A 21,171-nucleotide genomic window follows, 5' to 3' on the forward strand; every position below is an offset into this window, starting at 1 on the left:
TTTGTTTACAACTTCTTCCCAAGTTTAGGGGGGGGGGGCGCTTCCCCCAGGTTGGGAACCACTGCGCTACAGGGTGTACTTTGAGGGTTTGTGACTTTGCAGACCGTTTACATGCATAAAAAGCTACATAAGTTATGTAGCTTTTTCTGCATGTAAACGGTATGTAACATAACACACAAGGGGACGGGTACTAACTGGACAAGCATGTCATGGGACCTTTAAGTATATTTGGATGCTTATACTTTTGTACTTTTACTTGAGGAACATTTTTGATTGCAGGACTTTTACTTGTAATAGAGTTAATTGGTACTTCTTCTCTGGTACTTGAATTTTTTGTACAAGATCTGAGTACTTTTTCCACCTCTGAGTAGATATATAATCCTACAATTGCTTCCCCAAACACCACTAAAACATCACGTCTCTGCATCATACATCATTGTCCACAATCTCTTGCATTAACATTTAAATTAAAAAAGAAAAATGTGTGATACATTTTACCCAGTGTGTTTTCCCACTGTTAGTTACAGTACAGTGAAGGTGCTCTGTCCTTGCAGCAGTGCGTCGGTCGTCAGACAGGCGGAGCTCTCGGTCCATCTTCCCCCACAGCATGCATCGTTATTTCTAAAGGTTTTTTTTTTTTTCCGCCTCTCCCTCGTGGGATACAGACCGCTATTCTCAGACCCCCAGAGCCAGAGCCGAACAACTGTGGCCTTATAAAACGGACTGAAAGCAGCGACGAGGACACTCATTTCAAGGTTGATGAACTGCAGACACACTTGGATGTAACCATAGATTTCTGTCCAGGAACACGACACTTGCAGTAAGTCAAACAACAATTCAACTTTTCTTTTATTATGCGTTTTTTTTTGTGGAGAAACGATAAGGGGATTTGTGTTTCGGCTACAGGTTGTTAGACTCTTTTTGTGTGCATCTTTCCTCCCAGCATCCTCTTTGAATATTGCTGCCAGTTTGTCCTGATGCAATGTCAAATAATCCATTCTTGGTTTTAAACATTGGGGATTGATTAACTGTGTCCTCGAGACCTGCTCTGATATCAAGTTTTTCAACCAGGATTCAGCTGTTACTCGATGAGCTAAATACTATAGTTGTAATTCATTCTTTATAGTCACACGGGAATTTATGTTGTACTTTTGATAGCAACATGAAAGTCCTTTTGAGATTATAGAAGTGCTTGCAATGGAGTCAGGGTGCACATTTCCACACCCCTTTAACGTATAGGATGTTGCAGTAAAATGCCCTTTTGTCCCCATTTATCATGGATCTTTTTTAAATGACAGAATGTAAGTGTGTCCTGGATCAATTAAAGAGTTTAGGGTCATGTCTGTTTTCCAAGTTTGGGAGAATCTGCTTTTGACAGATACATCCCATTATTGACAGAGTTATTATAAAATCTTCATCTTTTATTGAGCTTAATAGACACTTCTGGTGAAATATCAGACACTAAAAGAGAGAAAAACCTCCTGTCGAAGGTTAAATGTTACTTATTCTGTGTGCATAGGAGAGGTTGCATGAGGCAGCCTGGTGCAAGGAGCAAACCAAGTTGCCTTTTTAAAAACTGGCAACTGAGTGCAGTGTCCTCGCCAATCAGAGTGAAAAGAGAGGATCTTGTCTGTTCTTGGACATGGCAAACCATGATAAATATAGAGATTTGATTGAATATTTCGGAGACCTGCCATTCATCTATTAGCCCTCCAGTCCTAAGCATATTAAGAAGCCTAATCCTTGCTTTAGAGCTGCTACCTGCTGGAGTGTCACACTGAGAGTTGCCCCAGGCTTCAATTGCAGCTCAGGAAGGCTCTCTGGTTGTTAGGTTATTTGGTGCAAAGGAATTTCACCCCATTTGACACCAGCTGGGTATGTTGGAGCAGCCAAATGCTTGGTGACATCATGATGGATGAAGTGGGATTTCATGTGATATTGACCACCGTCCTGTCCGGAGTCCTGCTGGTGGCCGTGGTGCTGGTGCTTTGCTTCTTTTGCTGCAGACTGGCTGGTTCTGGAAGTTCGTTAATGGTCCCTGGACTACCTGTAGGCTGATGCGTCCGAGGAACTGAAAAAGCAACTGGCGTCAGGCATCTTGGATTATTACAACACAGACTCCTGCTTGGTTGGTGCCGGAGTTTTCCTTTGGTTCAGATATGCCTGTTTCCTATTAAAACCAGATGGAGCCTGGCACAGTCTGAGCAAGACTTTTGGAGGTGTTCACAATGTGATTTTTGTATTATAGCCAGTCCAAAAAGGTGGAATTCAAAGGTATAGCATGTGTTAAGGGATTACAACAGGTCATATATTGGTGGGCGGAGGGTGAAGCTCAAGAAGGCTCATATTTGACCATCTAACAAACTTGTTTTAAACAACAGAAGATGTTATTATGCACATAACAACAATTATACAGCTATTGACCAACAATAACACACAGCTAAGGAGCTACAGGGGCCAGGGTGCAAGGTTTATAGCAGGAGCCAATTAATTTTGACGCAACAAACAACAATAATAATATATTAGCTTACTAGGCTACAGATAAACAAGATTCAACAATGCTGGGCAAATATGCCACTGTTGTATAGTTGAAATGCAGGTTACTACTTGTTTAGAGCTGCAACAAATCATGTGAATTTAGAATTAACAAATGGAATGCTTACAAAAAGTTTATAACAACAAGCAGGAACAAACAACCAAAATCTAAATCAAAGTCAGTCCAAAAAACATTTGTGGATTTGTTTAATACTGTGTCTCTGAGCTACGAAAATTGGTAATGCAGAGACACCAACCGCTACTGTGCAAACAAACATATACACAGTCTATGGCATACATACATCCTGCTAGACACATCCCTGATGCACACAGCATGTGGTACTCAGCAGTACCTGTTGGACCTAATACATTTATTTTGTCCTTAATAGCAGGTTCAACAACATACACACAAACACATATTTCATCCACACAGCTTTCTTCACCAACATGCTGTTACATCTATTTCTCCGCTCCTCCCTCTGCTCATTCTGATGAGCTAACTATGTTTTGCCCATACAAAACATAGTTAGGGCTCTGATAGTGCTGAGTTCTTAGTCGTCTGACAATTTAATGTATGTGTTGACTGTAGCCTGATATTTGGAGTTGCTGAACAAACTATATCGTAGCAGTAGTCTGTATGAGACTTTTAGGGAACATTGGTGTGTACAATAAAGAGACCAATCATTTTGGAAAGCCTTCCCTAGCCTTCATTACATGCCGCCCTTGGGTGGGATACAATGTAATGCCAAAGATATTTGCAATTGGAAAGAAAAAAAATTCAATCAACCTTGTCTAAACAAAAATAAAAAAAATAAAAGCTTTCTGTCTGAGTTGCACAGGTCAAAGATTTTTGCGAAGTTATGTTTTTTTCTTCTCATGTGTGTACGTGTCCAGTCAATCATTCGCTGTTAATCGGCTTTGTTAAGGCCTTTAAACCTCTCAGTGCTATGGAGCTCAATCCCATTAAAATGACCTTGATTATAAGCACAGAGAAGTAAGGAGGAGGGTGTGAATAATTTCAGATGAAAGCCTGACTGGCCAGGACCCATAAGGACTCCTGTTGTGACCACTTACATTCACAGTGAGGACTCCAGCTTAACTTCACCAAGATCTCCTTCACTCTGCTCTGCAAGGACTGAAGGACTACTTCTATTTTACAAAGATGAAGTTCAACACACACACACGCACGCACGCACGCACACACACACACACACACACACACACACACACACACACACACACACACACACACACACACACACACACACAAACACATTTAATTAACAAAGCTTTGAGGACATGAAAACATACTATTGGTTGAATTCTTGAAGCCTTGTTTTGCCTGTTTCTTTATATAGAAAGCCTATTTAAGATAAGGGAGCAAGTAATATTAACACATATTTTCAGAATTTCTTCTTCCAGAAGCTTCCACTAAGCAAAGAAGAAGTTGCCAGTTCAATATGTAAATTGGTCAGTTACTCAGAATAATAATTGATACTTGAGGCGTTACAACACGAGGTAGAATTGTGCTGCATGTATACTTATTTAAATCATCGGTAAATACATATTAAACCGGTGTGTCAGAGTCCGTGTGTGACAGAGTGACACAGACTTAATCACTAGTGTTTGTTCTCCTTTTCTCTAGCTGTGAGGTGACTGCAGACAGACTTCCTCAGCTTCTCAAAGTGGCATGTTAAGGCTTTCTGAAGAAACACGTCACTGACACGACAATGAAGCTGACAGCCCTGCTCATCGTTTGCTCCTCTCTGATGTTTGGGAGTTTGGGGAAGCCACAATTCCCTGGTAAGTCGCTGTGTTGTTAGTCAGTCGACCGCGAAAAAAACAACAAAATAACTGTCCAGCCGCCTGTAATGCGTCAAAACACACACTGGAAGGTTTTCAAGGTTGTTGGAGAATGTTTTGAACCTTTTAGGGAAGTGTACTGTATGTCTTCAAATAGATGTCCTGTTTTGTTTTAAACACTGGTTTCAGTGCTGTTTGGATTAGCCAAGAAAAATAACAGGAATTTAATGTTTAGGTACATTCTATCAAAAAAATGATCATCCAGCTGCTCTGCAGGAGATGCGCTGGAGATGTGTATTTCTATTGTAACAACTCCTGCCATCACCTTTTGTAAAAAGAGGTGAACCTAGTTAAATGTTGAGAATATGGATTCTAACTTACGAAATGTAATGGTTTAAGATGATTTCACCAGATTTGACTTATTTGGTGACAATTTGAGCTGCTGATGATTAGTCGATTAAAGAGGCCCTTTAAGATTTTTAGGGTTTCCCTTCCCTGTAGTGTATTATATAGGTTTATGTGCATGTAAATGGTCCCACACACACTCCATTGGACTTCATCATGTAACCATATAATAGACATATTATATTCTTTGCAAGCTCTTGTGGGGCCACAGAAAATGAAGTCACGGGCCGGATTTGGCCCCCGGGCCTTGAGTTTGACACCTCTGCAGTAGAGGCACAAAATACTAATATTAACCTGAAAATGAGCACAAAAGGGTCTCTTTAATTGATAAGTTGATAGTCAAATATAATTTGTCCCATTTAAGAAAAGACGTCAAAACATTTGCTGGTTTAAGCCTATTGTAAAGTTCTGAGCCTTTTCTTCATCATGCATTTTACATTTTAACAAAAATATCTACAAACAAGAAACATGAAGACATTAACTTGGGCTGTGGGAAATTACAATACATATATCATAACATGGATTTGTTTTCTCCTGATTTTCAATGTAAAGCTAATGAGACTGCTTATTTCCTTACACAGAACATGAGAAGGATCCCAAGTTTTGGAACATGTGGGCCCAGCGGACCCTGAAAAATGCTCTGTCACTGCAAAGTCTCAATACAAACAAAGCGATGAATCTAATCCTCTTCCTCGGAGATGGTAAGCCACATTATCGATGTGTTTCCATCCTGACTAATGGCATGCTAATTATCTTCCCAAAGGCAGAAGGTAACCTTACTGCAGAAGAATTTAGATTGCGATAAACTCATCAGTAAAGACAAACTTTCCCTTTTGGCATTTTTATCGGGTGATAATAACACTGCAGTTGGTAGCTTTATTAAAAAGCCACTTGTCATAATTGCTGAAACTGTCAAACTGTAATCGGTGAAAAAAAGACTATTTATAGGCATCTATTAGTGCTCCATCTGGCATTTGCAAGATTTCATTGTGCAAAATAAAACCAATCATGGCCGGGTGTTCTCAATCGAAATGTCATTCGCTGCTTTTGAAGTAGTTACTGCAAAAATAAGGAAGTTTGCTGCAGTCAGTGCAACCATGTCTGTTTTTTTATATTGTGGCCGGCTCAAAATATTTCTCCTTTTACAGCTTTACAGTACATGTTTCTGAAAACATTTAAGATAAGAATTAAGCAATACAGTAACATAATCTTGATTATATTGATCAGCGCGGCCTATTTTGACAGTTAGATTGGGTTCACCAGCAGTGAACCAAACCACTCTGCTCTGAGTGGTTTGGGAGGAGACAGAGGAAACTTATATTTTACAATAATAAATAAATATTACAAAAAGGTGTTTTGAAATTTGCCAACCGTACCTTTAATTATGGACAATCCAGCCGAGCCAACAGTTATATCGAAGCCTAAATGACGTTACAGAGGATCCAATGATCCAGATAAAAATGAATGAGATCTTTCAAATATTTGCCAACACGGGATGTGATGCATAGTATCAAACAAAACAACGGTGCCGCCACCAGATCTGTGGGCCTGTGTTTGAGCTGGGTTGCTCATTGGTCAGAGAAAAACAACTTTTATCCTTCATCTGCCATGTTTGGACTATAGAAACAACATCACATTCTTGCGCATGGATGCATTCAAGGTCATGTTTGCGTAGTTAGAGAATAACAGGCAGCGTCTTGGAAAAAAACTAAAGTTGGAAACACATAACAGGGAATGTATGACTGAATGAACTATACAATTTATGACTAACTATAAACTGTTTCCCAGACATGATCTTCCTCCGAAAATTTAAGAAACAGGATCCAAAATTGCACAATAAACTGTTTAACCTCGGGTTATGTGACGTGTAGGCTTTGATAATGCATTAGAGTCTTCAAAATGATTGGAAGTGATCAAACTAGACGAATGGAGAACAAAGCAAAACTTGTGTTGTTTCCACAACAACACTTGGCAGTTATTATGTTAAACTGTTCCTCAGTTTTTAACAAAAGTAAGGGTCATTCAAAGTTATAATACATTGAATATTTAGTGTATTTCTTTGAACAGTGTCTGCTTTGTTTTCTTGGATCTGTTTTTAAAGTAATTTGTATCTAAGAAAATGTTTTGCCTAACAGCAGCCAGCTTTTTCTAAAATGTCAAAGAAAACAACCGCCCCACATGTGTTGCAAGCTGAGGACAGCAGGGGAGGAAAAGTGTTGAAGTTTCTCATGTGCTATTGCTTTCCTTCCCGCCGTGAGAGATATCTAACACTGGACCTGCTTTTGGTGTTTAGGGATGGGCATTCCCACGGTGACGGCTGCTCGAATCCTGAAGGGTCAGCTGAACGGACAGAGCGGAGAGGAGACGCAGCTGGAGATGGACAAGTTCCCTTTTGTGTCTTTGGCCAAGGTCTGATCATGTTTTATTACTATATAGTTTCAATATAACGCAATGTATTGATCTTGTGGCCATTAATGGTTTCCTGTCAAGGCCTGTGACTTTAAACAAGGTCATACAGTGTGTCACATCGAATGCTACAGATTTTATGAGGAGAGCCAGAAATCATAAAGTATTTTTATTATTATATACCACAGTCTAGCAATATTACATGTTTTTTTTACTGTCAAAAATCACATGAAAAGATAAAAAACAATCCTACTAACGAGTGCTGTCTGGAAAGTGCATGCCTGTATTAGATTATAGACCTCCCTTGTCCAATAAATATTATAAAAAACATTAATGAGACACTGATGTAAATAGATATACCAAACATAGCCGACTTAGGCAAGTTCTGAAATTAAACATGTTTTTCCTTGTTACTGATTTATCATTATAAAAAAGTTACTTTCAATTAGTAACATCAGGTAACATAGATGCAAAATAATGCCTCCTATGTGAATACTACCGGGAAACCAACCTGGCAACTTAAATACACAGAGAATTTGTGCAATATTACAGTTGACTAACCCCATTTGTTTTATCCAGAGAAAAACAGGGTTTGGGGATTTTTCCAAACATTAAAGAGTTGGACTCAAGTCAAATCAAATATTTTAATTGGTGTGATTTATAATGGTATCTGCTGTGTAAAAAGTAATTCATGGTGAATCTAGAATCAAAGACTTCATGTGAGGCACATTTTTCTGCTGCTGATGGAAAATGGAAAAAAAATAGGACCTCGCACATTTCTTTAGAACATTTGGTGGAATTGCTTTTGTGCCTTTGCCAATATGCCATGCAAATAGTCAGAACAGCAAAAAGGCACGTTATTTTTTTATCTAGAGACAACACATCCTTCCTGTTGTTATAAAAAGTGCTATGATGAGTATTGCTAGGCGGCTAAAAATAGTGTGTGTGTGTGTGTGCAACCTATACAAAGACTTAGACCCAGGCTCCACGGGAACGCATACGGCAAAACGCATAGGATTAACGCAAACGCAAACACCAAAAAGCTTCCGTCCACACGCAATATACACCGGATAGTGTCTTGCTACACGAGACAGCTCCGTTTACATCCAACCGCTGGAAAAGCTGCAGTACATATGCCGAGCCTGTACGTGGCGATGTAACTTCCTCCACAAAAGCAGCAACTTCCTCCACAAAAGCAGCGAAGAAGAATGGTTGTCATGGCTGCACTTCTGTTTATTCTCCGCGGTGGGGGCCGAGGGAACTGGGCAGAGTTTTTCGCCGGTCAACGTGTGTTAAAGTTTAAATCTTCCGGACAAAATTATAAAAGTGCCGGTCAAAGGTCTTCTTTGTTATTTATTGAGCTTTAAAACAAATGAATAACGACGATATAATGATATATAATCATCAAATACACAGAGCCTGTCTCTTTTTCCTCTCTTCTGACAGCGTCAGTGTCTGTCTCATGCAGCAGCTGATCCAGTAATGATGACTCGACAGTAAAAATAAACATATTTATAACTAGTTTAGGTAGTTTGAGAGGTAATTAAAATAGCTAAGGGTGATGATCTGACTTGAAGTGTGTGTTTTGCTCCCGCTGCATCACAGCGGCAGGAGCTGCGTGTCTCCGTCCTGTCAGATTAGACTTCACTCGCGTTTATGTCCATATCGAGATAAAGATAAATAATCTGAATTCAGTGTGCAGTGTACTTTTGCGGGGGTGAGCAGCAGAGGCGGGGAGAGGCGGGGCTATGAAACGGATGACCGTATAGGCGACCCCACGGCCCCGTTGGACCCCCCAGAGCGCTCCGTTCCCAGATCTATCCACCTTTGGACCCGTTGTCGTTTGCAGGGTCCGTTTCTACCGTTCCGTTACGGTGTCGTGTAGCTTAAAGGGCTATACGCAAGAGAAATATGCAGATACAACCCGTTTTCGTTCCCGTGGAGCCTAGGCCTTAAGAGATGGATTAATAAGATGTTGGTTTTGGGTTCTTTCATGGGATTTGCTTACAATTAGAATATCCCAAGCTTTACTTATTAGTAAAGTATTTTAACATATTGCTATTATAGGAAAATCACCTGTCCAGTTAGTGTCATGGCTTAACAAATTACACAAACACACTAACAAGTGTAGACAATGATCCTAGAAAGACTATAAACGCCCCTGTTATATGAATTCTGACCACATGTGATGTCCTGGTACTCTGCAGACATACAACACTAACGCCCAGGTGCCGGACAGCGCTGGCACCGCCACAGCGTACCTCTGCGGGGTGAAGGCCAACGAGGGCACGGTGGGCGTGAGTGCAGCTGCTGTCCGAACCCAGTGCAACACCACACAGGGCAACGAGGTCACCTCCATCCTCAGATGGGCGAAGGAAGCAGGTAGAGTGACATCAAATAAACATAACACTTACTTTTTTTCAACCAATTATGCGTCTCATGTCCGAGGATCTGGTTGTAGTTGAATGCTGTGTTAATGGGAAGTTGGAAATGGGAATACTCACTGAGGCTACTTGATCGCTCACAGCTAAGTCTTTGAAGTGCTCTTGAAAGTGATTGCCCTAAAACATGTTTTTCAACTATGCTCGTTCCCCTTTCAGCTGTTCATCCTTTGAACCAGAGTTATCCTGCTGTGGAAAAAACTTAACCCAAAGAGCTTTTTCTCATGTATTAAAGAGACACTGTCCATCTGATTGCCCCTTGAAATAAAGTTGTATTAGGATTTAGTTTTATGTTTTGATGTGTCTGCATCCTTGATTTAGATTTCAAGTTGGTGTAGAGTTAGAAATGTTTTGATAGGAGCCGTTCCTAGACTAAAATAGAGTTGTTTAATGTGCTTTTTCAGATAAGGATACATGTAGGCAAAACATACCAAGAAATCCCCTAGTCAATCTCTTTTAATATAACTGAAATGCCTTTATTTTCATAGCATATTACCGTTAAATAAAACATAAAACAAGCAGTCCAGCATTAAGTCTTAATCAGGAAGTCAAAATATTTTAAACTTGAAAAAAAAAGTACTTTATTTTTAGAATTGTTACAAAACCATTTGCACAAGTGTTTATAAATCTCAATAATTAATCAAAGGTTGTAGCCAAAACCCAATAAAGAGCCACATCTCAAAGAGTCCCAAATGAATGACCTCTGATTTCCCCCTCCAAGCATGGTGTTATTCAGTCTGTTTCAAAAACCATGAGACAAAACAACAAGTCAAAGCACACCACAAAGAAGGAAAGGACTGATGGTTTTTCAGAGGGTGTGGGCGGTACTGGGTGAGGGTCAGGGTGTGTGTGGGTGGGGAGGTCACAGATAATAAGAAATCCAATTATTGCTCTGGAAATAAAGCAGGCAGCAGCTGACCTCTGGCAGAGAGTGAAAAGGAAATTTGAAAAGTGATTTCCATCAGGTCATTTAGCTAGATTGTCCTCTGCTGATTTTGCATTTAAAGTTTGACTTCTTTTCATCCAGAAGATTTATAACCAGAACAAAAATAGTTGTAGGTTGTTATTGTCCTCTACTGGCTGTGAAGGGATTGCTTCCTGTAAGGAATGGAAGACACAATTGTCACTCCTTGTTCAATGCAAATGTGCATTTCAGTTTTAACCAAAGCTAATATGAAGCTACAGGACTAGCAAATCAACTGAGCTATATCCAAAGTTACAGTTATTTAGGTATGAAACTCTCTCTTTGTGTTACTATCCCTCCACTGCAGCGAAGAAACCCTGCTCAGGGAAACACAAAGAGTGAATTCATCTAGGCCTGAACATGTTGTTTAATCAAAAACGTTCTCAGCCTTAATTCACAGCTGCCTATGTGTGTGTGTGTGTGTGTTCACTGCAGGCAAGTCCGTGGGAATAGTGACAACGACCCGTGTCAACCATGCGACTCCCAGCGCTTCTTACGCCCACAGCGTGGACAGAGACTGGTACTCCGACAATGAGATGCCAGCTGAAGCTCTGAGGGACGGCTGCAAGGATATCGCCAGACAACTCTTTGAAAACATTCCCAACATTGATGTAAGTCAAGAGTATAAACCCTGATACACAACTTTTATCAGCTTATCCTATTAGTATGTCAGAGAGCCTTCTGGGTTTCAGATAGCACTTTCCATTGTGTAGTAACAGTTATCTCCCCAATATTGAAGAGCTGGCCCTGTATCTTACTATATCAGAGTGTAAGCGCTTTAGCAATAGCGGTTTAGCAGTAGCGGTGTAGCAATAGCGGTTTAGCTTTAGCAATTGTGCTGGATTTGGATAAGTTTACACTCCAACAACCCAGCGAATATTTCAAATAGACAAACCAAATCAAATACATAACTTCAATAATGCATAAATGTAACCAAATATCTCCAAGTACGTAAGCATTTTCCTTTATCATACTTGAGTGAAAGGATTAACTCTAGTTTAATTAAATAGCTAGCTACAACTAACATAATCTGCCAACCATGGTTGTCATTTGAGCCAACTATAGAACAGTAATGACAAAGATGTTTATTCTCTTATTCTTTTCTTGCCACTTTCTAGGTGATCATGGGTGGAGGGAGGAAGTACATGTTCCCCAAAAACAAGTCGGATGTAGAGTACCCCAACGTTTTGAAGCACAGCGGCACACGAAAAGACGGAAGAAACCTGGTGGAGGAGTGGACTGACAGAATGAAGGATAAAGTAAATGTCTCCTCCTCTTTCCTCTCTTTGCTCCTTTCATTTCTCTGCTCTCTCTTTTATCTTCCCAAACACATTTACATATTCAGGAGTTCAAAGTGACTGCAGTGTTAAGACACACAATGTTGTGCTGTACATTTGTGTCTTTGTGCAGAAAGGCTATTATGTGTGGAACAAGAAGCAGCTCTTATCACTGAACCCTAACAACGTGAATTACTTATTGGGTGAGTTTCTAGTCCTAGCTTCATTATAAAACTCTCCTTGAAGTTCAAAACAGAGAAAGTGTTTGCATTTTCTGTAGGCTTATTTCCTGCACTGTGCTTGATGTTTTTTAAGGTCTTTTTGAACCTGCGGATCTGCCGTACGACTTGGAGAGGAACACTGAGACTGATCCCTCGCTGACAGAAATGGTGGAGGTGGCCATCAAGATCCTGAGGAAGAACCCTAGGGGATTTTACCTGCTTGTCGAGGGTGAGTTTGTGGTGAAATTGGACTGTCTACATTTATTTTGGGACCAGTTTCCAAAAGATCTATCAGACTGGTCTCGGGTCTTTATTACGGGCCAGTTTCTTTTGGAAACAACACAGATTTTAAGGCCAGTAGGACTTCTGATACAGTTGCTAGTACCCAATGTTTTTTATTAGGATTATGAAAGAAACCATTTCCAAACCATCAACCGTCTGATTGGTAGGCGACCACTCTACCTCAGAGCCACTGTCAAAGTCAACTTTATTGTCAATCTTTCAGTTTGTGTGTACAGACAGAGAGATCGAAATACCGTTTCCCACAATCCCGAATACAAAATACAAATATATATAAAAATATGTATACAAATATGTATATACCTATATATACACAATCGACAGACATTTATACATATGCACAAATTAAAACATAAATAAAAGCACAACAAACAATATATACAAAATAGTCACTTCAATATCTTTGAGAAATGTACACGATGCAGTTAGGGGATGGAGACCAAGTCATCAACCCTCTGAATTGTCCACATACTCACTAAGGCCGACCAAATAAAAGTATAACATGTTTAGGAGTAATGAATAAGAATTGAAAAATATCTGTGAAGTTTCTCCTGAGGTGCATTATGCATTCCAATTTCATAATCGGTAAGGATTTCAAAGGCCTTGTAGAGACGGGAGTCTTTTATTTTTTTGCCCAAAAATATTCAACATCAAATTATTTTTTACTTCTTTTATATTGGCTACCAGACCACGTTGTGTTCACATTGAAAAAATGTGAAAATTAAAAATCATTAAATGATTTACAATGTAGCAAGTTTCAATGAAACATCAGTGATTAAAGTTGGTGTGGTTGCTATGTTCCAAGTCTAACCCTGCTGCCAATGTTCACTTGTGCCTTCAAAGGAAAGTATTTTGCAGCAGTTAATAAAATATGACATTCAGTAACAACTACTTGGAATAGAAATGAAAAACATAAAAGCCATAAAACGTCGAAAGGCAAAGCGTTCCAGGATTCAGAGGCAGGAAATACAATGAGATGTAAAACAGCACTGATGAACTATATAAAAAAATAAATTGAAATATAGTAGTTTGTGGTTTAAAACATCTGTTGCTGTTTATTCTTGGCAGTGAATGCAGGAGCAAAAGAACATGGTAGTCTGGTTATATCATCGACATTGAAGCTGAGAAATGTCTGAATGGCTAATGTTAGCACAATATTAGATATAGAAGGCACAGGATGGTTGTTGATCGCTATTTGTCCTTGGTTGAATCTGTTGAAAGAAGCTTGGTTACAGTTAAACACCTGCAAGTATGACAGTGATTGTTCTGGCAGACTGAGAGAGGATAAAGATGTATGTATGTTTCAGACAGAGTAATTGTCGGATCATCTGATCATGTTGTTACGAACCCACTAGGGATGAGTAAGGTAACACACACCAGATGGTTTTGGTAAGTAATTATAATAGGATTTTAATGAAATAACAACAAAGGTGTACAACAAAAAGGGAGCAAAGGTAACCTAAGCTAAACAAAGAAGCCAAAAGGGCGCAGGTCTACTGCTAATAACAGAAAGAGGACTCTAAAACATGAGCCTAGTTATCACATCTGAGATCACTTCCAATCAGCACTAATGGAAGGAGCTGCAGGAAAACACAGCTAACAAAAGAAACTAAACACACCACTTTAAACACATATATCAACACACGACACTAAGCACATATTTTCATATCATTTCAAACCTTTATTTAACCAGATTGGTCCCATTGAGATCATAGATCTCTTTTTCAAGGGAGACCTGCAGCATATAGGTTCCACATGAAACATAAAACAATAAAGGACATCATACATTATATTTACAGGATACATTTACATAGTTATAGACATTTACAAGTACCCATAGTATCAACGAGCATTTCATTTAGCCTAGCTTTAAAAACATGCAGAGGAATGAGATTGCTCAGTTTCAATTCTTGCTGAATATTGTTCCAAGCAAGTGGAGCTGCGCACATAAAAGCTGTCTTACCTAAGACAGTCCTTGCTCTTGGCACATCTAACAATACTACATCATGTGATCTCAGACAATAGCCGCTTGCAACTCTCTGTGTTATCAGAGAGCAGATATAATACGGGAGTTTACCCAACAAAGCTTTATAAATAAACGTGTACCAATGACTGAGCCTCCGTACAGTAAGTGATGGCAAACCTGCCTTGGCATACAGGGTACAGTGATGTGTAAGTGCTTTACAATTTGTGACAAATCTCAGTGCGCTGTGATAGGCGGCATCTAACTTGTTCAGGCAATGGGCAGGTGCATTCATATACAACAAGTCACCATAGTCCAGCACAGGTAAAAAGGTCACAGTGACTAGCCTTTTCCTGGCTTCAAGTGAGAAACAGGACTTGTTTCTGAAACAGGATATATTATCACACCAAACAGTCTGTAGTGTCCACGACACAAGAGCAAAAGGTATGAGGCGTCTGATCGCAGCAGAGCCTCCCGAGTGATAGCTGTCCCCAGGCTTTGTAGTCATCTCCGGCCGGTGTGCGCTGGGATTGCATGGGGATTAGAGAATCCCCCGGCGTGCTCCAATCAGTGTCTTCGGAGGTGGACCAGGAGATGACAGCCAATGACGTTGGGGCAACCACACAGCTCATTTACATATCACACACACACGCACACAGCTGCAAACAATCCCAAACAGGTTAACGAGCAGACAGAAACAGCAGCGGTAACAGATGGTAAAAGAGGGCGCCCACACCTTTTTCACGGTTTTCTAAAGGGGCCTTCCGGAACTTACAATTTGAGAAACCATGCCCTGATTGCAGAATGAACGGTCAGTGTATGGAGGGGAGACTTGAGGCTATGATTTTAACTTCTCAATCTAGCTTTGACATTCAGAGAATAAATATAGTCACAACTAATTGCTATGTTGGATACATTGGTGTAGTTACTCTTAGGTCGCTAAGAGGCTAAACTAGGCTCATCACTTTTACATGTTGTGAAAAAGTCTGTGCTGAAGTTCTTGTTCTATGATGTTTAATAAAGAAATAAAACAAACCATAAATACAGCAGCACTATATGATAAACTGAAAATATCCGAGCCAGCTCACCCTCTTTGTGATCCAAACCCCACGTACAACAAGTGGACTAAATACCTTTAGGTGACAATTAGGGTGACCAGATGTCCCGCTTTGCGCGGGACTGCACAGCATTTTCACGACTTTTGGTGCGTCCCGCAAATTGAGACTATGTCCCGCATATTTCATTTTGATTGGCTAAAACGCTTTTCTAAAATCAGATTTATCCAATGGCTGTTGAGAAAGCAGGGAAGGCTATCATCACGGAGCTGTGTTTGCTGTCAATCAAACTGTAAGACACGGCGGGTGCTGGTCAAGTGTTAACCAATGAGAGTAACTCACTCACACACACACCGCCGCGGCCCTGCCAAACAACAACAATGAAAGTCAATAACGCAGGCGACGCAGCAGGTTATGGAAAATGGAGGAAACTGAAACTACAGCTAAGAAAAGAATAAGATGCACATACAACAAAGACTGGGAAGACATTTACCCGTGGGCAGCGGCGGACTGGGACTACAAATCAGCCCGGGTCTCTCGACCGGCCCACCTCGGTACCGCAAATAATCACCGCTAGTACATTTTCAACTGGGGGGGGGTGTTGAGAGGGTGTCCCACATTGTCCCACACAAACATACTCCTTGTCCCACATTTGGTTTGTTGGGACCTGGTCACCCTAGTGACAATTGCTTGAAGTGATAACCAATTACAAATGTGTGCGGTGTTTACAATAAATGAAAATAAAATAAACAATGCTAAATAAGCTTTTTGGCTCCTTTAAGTGGAGTAATGAGTACCGGAGCAGAGAATGAAAGTTGTGCTCAGTCTTTACTGTTTTGTGGAGAGTTTGTTGAGTTTGGTTGTGTGTTAATAGTGCTTGTGTGTGGCTAGCCAATGGCCATCGCCCTGCATTGTGCTTATGAACGTTACTGATAATAACGCTGCTCAAACGCAATTCCATTCCTCTAGAATGTTGCCTTTATTTTAACTGTGATTCGTGAGAGCCGCCGGCTCAGCTGACATCCTGATGAGAGCTGTGTGGAGGCATCCCTCTGAAATTGAGACATTTTGAGTAAAGAGAAACCTATGATCGGTGTTAGAAAAATATCACTCGTCACCGGCTTGTGTTTCAATATCAGGATACATGTATTTATTATCCTTGAAAGAATGGAAGTAGTCATCACTTACAGAGCATTTGGTACAACTAGTTCCCAGAACAGTGTCCTTCACATGCTTACATACAAGAGAGGGTGTTACACAGTCACAAGATGCAGGAATACCGGTTCAAAGCAGTATACAATGTTTAGTTGATTAGGTAACACCCACGTCAGAAATGATCATGCTTGTCATATGTCTATCTCAATAGAGGCTGAATCATTATGTTAATCATTGTCACATAGCTATCATATGCCTAAAACAGTGTGTGCTGACGCTCTTCTAGGTAATCATACATCCGGTTACGTACACAGCCATGTAGGGCCTTTATTATCATGTGCTACTCTGATATTGGAAGAGTACATTCAGTATTTTCCCAACAATCAGCATATTCCCTCTTGTGACTTTTACTCATATTGGGCTGACTTCTATAGTGAGTTAAAGGTCCCCTATTATGCAAAATGCACTTTTTGATGTCTTTTATACATAAATATGTGTTTCCGGTGTGTCAGGGAACTCACAAAGTGTCAGAAAATAAAACTATTTTTCTCCACATCTCTAAAAACGGGGGTACAACGGAGCTGATCCAGATTTGTGTCCGATATGACGTAATATAAATGGCTTTACACCCACGGCCCTGTCAGAAACGTCGCTATCAGAAACAATGTGCAACGTGTTTTGCACGTAATATGGTCTTTGTTTACATTAGCAAGCATCGCTAACACTCAGAGCTAACCTGTACTGGAGAGAGTATGTGTAAAAAAGCAGGAAATAAAAAAAGGTAGTAAACCCGCAAGAAAAAAAGCATTTGAGCTCCATACTGTTTCAGAAATAATCCTTGAAGTGGTTTGGAACATGATGGCGTTTAATCAAGGCAGCATTGAGCTGAATCTGATCAGAGCAGACAGCCTGCTCGTCACAGAACTCACAGTGTGCCTGCTGCTCAAAAGGGGGCGGGGCCAGCAGCTACAGTCACAGAATCAGAACTTCTCTAACAGGGCTGAAATAGAGGGATATGAGGGATGTCTAAAATGCATGATCTGTTTGCTATTTTGAGCAAAACACATCATAGACATGTTTTTATATATTTTTATATATCTGAGACCCATAATATATGCCTCAAAATAGCATGATAGGAGATCTTTAAATAAAAATAATAAACTACTGCTCTATTGCGTGTGTGCTCATAGTCCCACCATGCCGCTTTTCCCTTTTAACAGACAGGTGAATAAGGTGTGAAACAGAATATGTGGCCAGGAGGATAGTAACAAAAGGGACTCAAATCACATCCTTGAAGTTTTGTTGAATATATATTGTGTTGTGAAGAGATATGGTGCTGTAATCCAAACACACAGGATTAGAAATGTCACTGTCTTTACGAATCTTAACACATAATTGTCCCCCTGTCAGGAGGACGCATTGATCATGGACACCACGAGGGCAAAGCCAAGCAGGCGCTGCATGAAACTGTGGAAATGGACAGAGCCATCGGCAGGGCAGACCTCCTGACCAGCGTCCATGATACAATGACTTTAGTTACCGCTGATCATTCTCATGTGTTCAACTTCGGGGGTTACACAGGGAGAGGAAACACCATATTTGGTATGTTATGATAGTGATGTACATTCTGTAGTATAAATGTCTTTGTTGTACCACATGTTTACTAGTGCTGTGAGTTAATTTTTCTGTCGTGATAATGGGGTTTAATGCATCTACAGGTCTGGCCCCGATGCTCAGTGATATTGACCAGAAGCCCTTCACCTCCATCATATATGGGAACGGACCAGGTTACAAACTTATCAACGGAGCGAGGGAAAATGTCTCCACTGTCGATTACCGTAAGTAAAACCAATAAGGAAACATTATAGAAAATACATTTTCTTTGAGAAAAAAGTGCATCTATCTGACTTATTATTCCCCAAAATAACTTGACAAAGGTAGATCGATTAAGAAAGCACAAGCTATTTTCTGTCAATAAAGCAATAAAGAGACATTTCTCAACCTGAGGTACGGGCGATAGACAATTAAACAGTTTTGGTAAAGAGCATGACTGAAGGGGATTGCTCTTGTCTCGACATAAAATAACTTATTCCAGAAGTTTTTAATTAATCCTAGATTAATGGTGCATCCTTTAGTTGAGTTTTCACAAAACACATTGTGTGTATTCTGATTGTTTAACAAATGTGTTGAAGGCAAGGAAAGTTTATTTATACAGCACCTTTCAGCACACAGCATTTAGGGATGGGTACCGTTAAGGTTTCAAACGGTGCATTTCTTCGTCTGAATGTGGTGCACTTTTGCTAATTGTTTAGACAAAATGCTCGTGTTACCGCCCTTAAATGCTAAACTCTTATTGCACTTTTGGCAACGAGCATTGTCCACATCGAGACGGGTAAAGTTTAACAACACCTTGGAGCGCTTAGTTCTCTCTACCATCTCCGCCTCCGCATTGTTTTGTCTTTTTGCATGTTAGAAACGGAGTTGGCGACACTAAGACTGCAATATGTAGCAATAATACACATGACATATCTTTTTTAAATGTCTCCAGTACCGCTAAAAAGACCTAGAACGTCGGAGCTTAACTGTACCACGGTCTTTAATAATTCACCCCCGGGGCCCCTTTAATACCGGGGCTCGGTACCCATCCCTACACAGCAATTCAAAGTGCTTTACAATTTAAAATAAAAGACATTTAAGAATAAATACAGCAAAAACATATTATAAAATGGCATTTAAAAACAGGCATTAAAAAGCAAAGTTAATAAAATAAACACAACAGATATAGAATACATGAATAAAAACCATACTGCAGTGTGGATATAAACAGCTCACTCAAATGCAGCGACAAAAAAGTGAATGCATTTCATTCCTCATTTGCTAAGCCAATAGGTATGTGCAGTTTTAAATTGAGCATTGTTTACATCCTAATTAAATATAATTGATCTTCTCCCCTGCTTTGGTTTGCACATTGCTGAATATCTTGGCTTGCAGCCGCTACCTGTGGATGAGTAGATTCATTTAAAACCATTCACTGGATTGTGCATTCCACCACCCGCGTGCATGAGCGTTCTTGTGCATGAGATACACAATAACGCTGAACCACTCATAGAAAAACTCTCATAGAGAAGAGCTACTAGAGGGCCAAACCTCAATACAAACCTTTGAAAAAGGGTGAACATCTTTCCTTTATGCTTCAGGAGTTAAGAACAATGACATCTTTGCATATTTTCTCTGCCTTTCAGAGGATAACAACTACCAGGCCCAGGCCGCTGTACCTCTGAGCATGGAGACCCATGGAGGAGAGGATGTAGCTGTGTTTGCTAAAGGTCCCCTGGCCCACCTGCTGCACGGGGTCCATGAGCAGAACTACATCCCCCACGTCATGGCGTATGCAGCCTGTATCGGCCAGAACAGGGAACACTGTGTGTCACGTAGCGGGGCTGCAGATCTACGCCCTGTCCTCTCTAGCATCGCAGCCCTTCTCACAGTCACCCGAATCCTGTGCTGACCACAAACTATACCCTCCCATCCTCATCCTGTTAATAACCCTGTTATAACCACTCGTAATTTTTTTTATTTCAATTTGATGTTGTTTTTTTAAGTTCTGATTTTACTCTTCAATATTTTGTTGTTATCATGGGACCACTGTTAGGGCTGTTTGACAATATATATTATATTTGACAAAAGCAAAAGGGTATCTGTTAAAGGTTGTTCAGGCAAATATGTTAATTAACAAAAAACAATGACCCATGATGCACTGAAATGAAAAGTGGTGTTGCAAGGACTACCACAAAATCTGAGATCTCGGTTGAGACGTTTTTATAAAGAGGGTTTTAAGACCCATTAAGCATGTTTGTTCAATGTAAACCGTTTAGAATCTACCTCACAAGCTTGCAAAAGATCTCTCGTGCAATGATGGTGCGTCGAGAAGGCCACATTTTTAAAGGCAAAATGCATGCCCAAACAAGAGGCAAATGTCTAATTGACAAAAGAGTAAAACATTTATATATATTTCCTTGTCATACACCTTTGTGCATACTTGTAAAAAGCACTGAAACAGCCCACCTACCATTGTTATGTCAAATGACAGAAGTTGTAAACCTCTTAATCAATAAAAGACAATTGTTCTGATCATCTTGTGTAAGTTTTGTTGCAACATTATTGACTAGCTTTTCCTTAATGTTCTTGATATCCTATTTTATCTAAAAGTCCCAAAAATAGTTTCTCATTCTTATAAAGCAGTGAGTGTTAACTTTGCTAAGAACATTAGAGTGGGCCCTATTACCCTCATTATCAGGTTCAAAAAGTATTGTGTTTCTCTACTGTGACATGCCTATATGCTTTAATGTTCAAAAAGCTCTTTATTTTTCTCATACCGCCTGTGCTTCAACACCTCTTTTCATCCTCTGTCTGAAACCAGAGCCCAGTCGGCTCTGATTGGCTAGCTGGCCGGCTCTGTTGTGATTGGTCAAACGCTTAGTGTGTTGCAGCAATAGCCAATAGAAGCATGAGTGTTACATAGTGATGTCACTTTACTAGTAAACAAAGGACTCCAATTGAGGCATTTCAAGCAGGTGGGGGGGTGAGTGTGTTGGAGAGAAACTTTGGGATTTTAGCTTTTGCAGACCACAAAAAACCTAAAGAAC

At 40.1% G+C, this 21,171-nt stretch overlaps 1 protein-coding gene across 1 annotated transcript; it reads left to right on the forward strand.

Moving 5' to 3' along the window:
• The first annotated feature begins 546 nt into the window (after positions 1 to 546).
• On the forward strand, positions 547 to 20,657 carry alpl (alkaline phosphatase, biomineralization associated). The gene is made up of 12 exons (XM_034138510.1): positions 547 to 820; positions 4,181 to 4,338; positions 5,325 to 5,444; positions 7,037 to 7,152; positions 9,357 to 9,531; positions 10,990 to 11,165; positions 11,673 to 11,813; positions 11,965 to 12,034; positions 12,147 to 12,281; positions 17,936 to 18,127; positions 18,244 to 18,363; positions 19,768 to 20,657. The coding sequence occupies exons 2-12, from the start codon at positions 4,266 to 4,268 to the stop codon at positions 20,031 to 20,033; spliced, it is 1,584 nt and encodes a 527-aa protein (XP_033994401.1). The 5' UTR covers positions 547 to 820; positions 4,181 to 4,265; the 3' UTR covers positions 20,034 to 20,657.
• Positions 20,658 to 21,171: the final 514 nt, after the last annotated feature.

This window comes from Trematomus bernacchii, unplaced genomic scaffold (assembly GCF_902827165.1).
Source record: "Trematomus bernacchii unplaced genomic scaffold, fTreBer1.1, whole genome shotgun sequence".
NCBI lineage: Eukaryota > Metazoa > Chordata > Actinopteri > Perciformes > Nototheniidae > Trematomus > Trematomus bernacchii.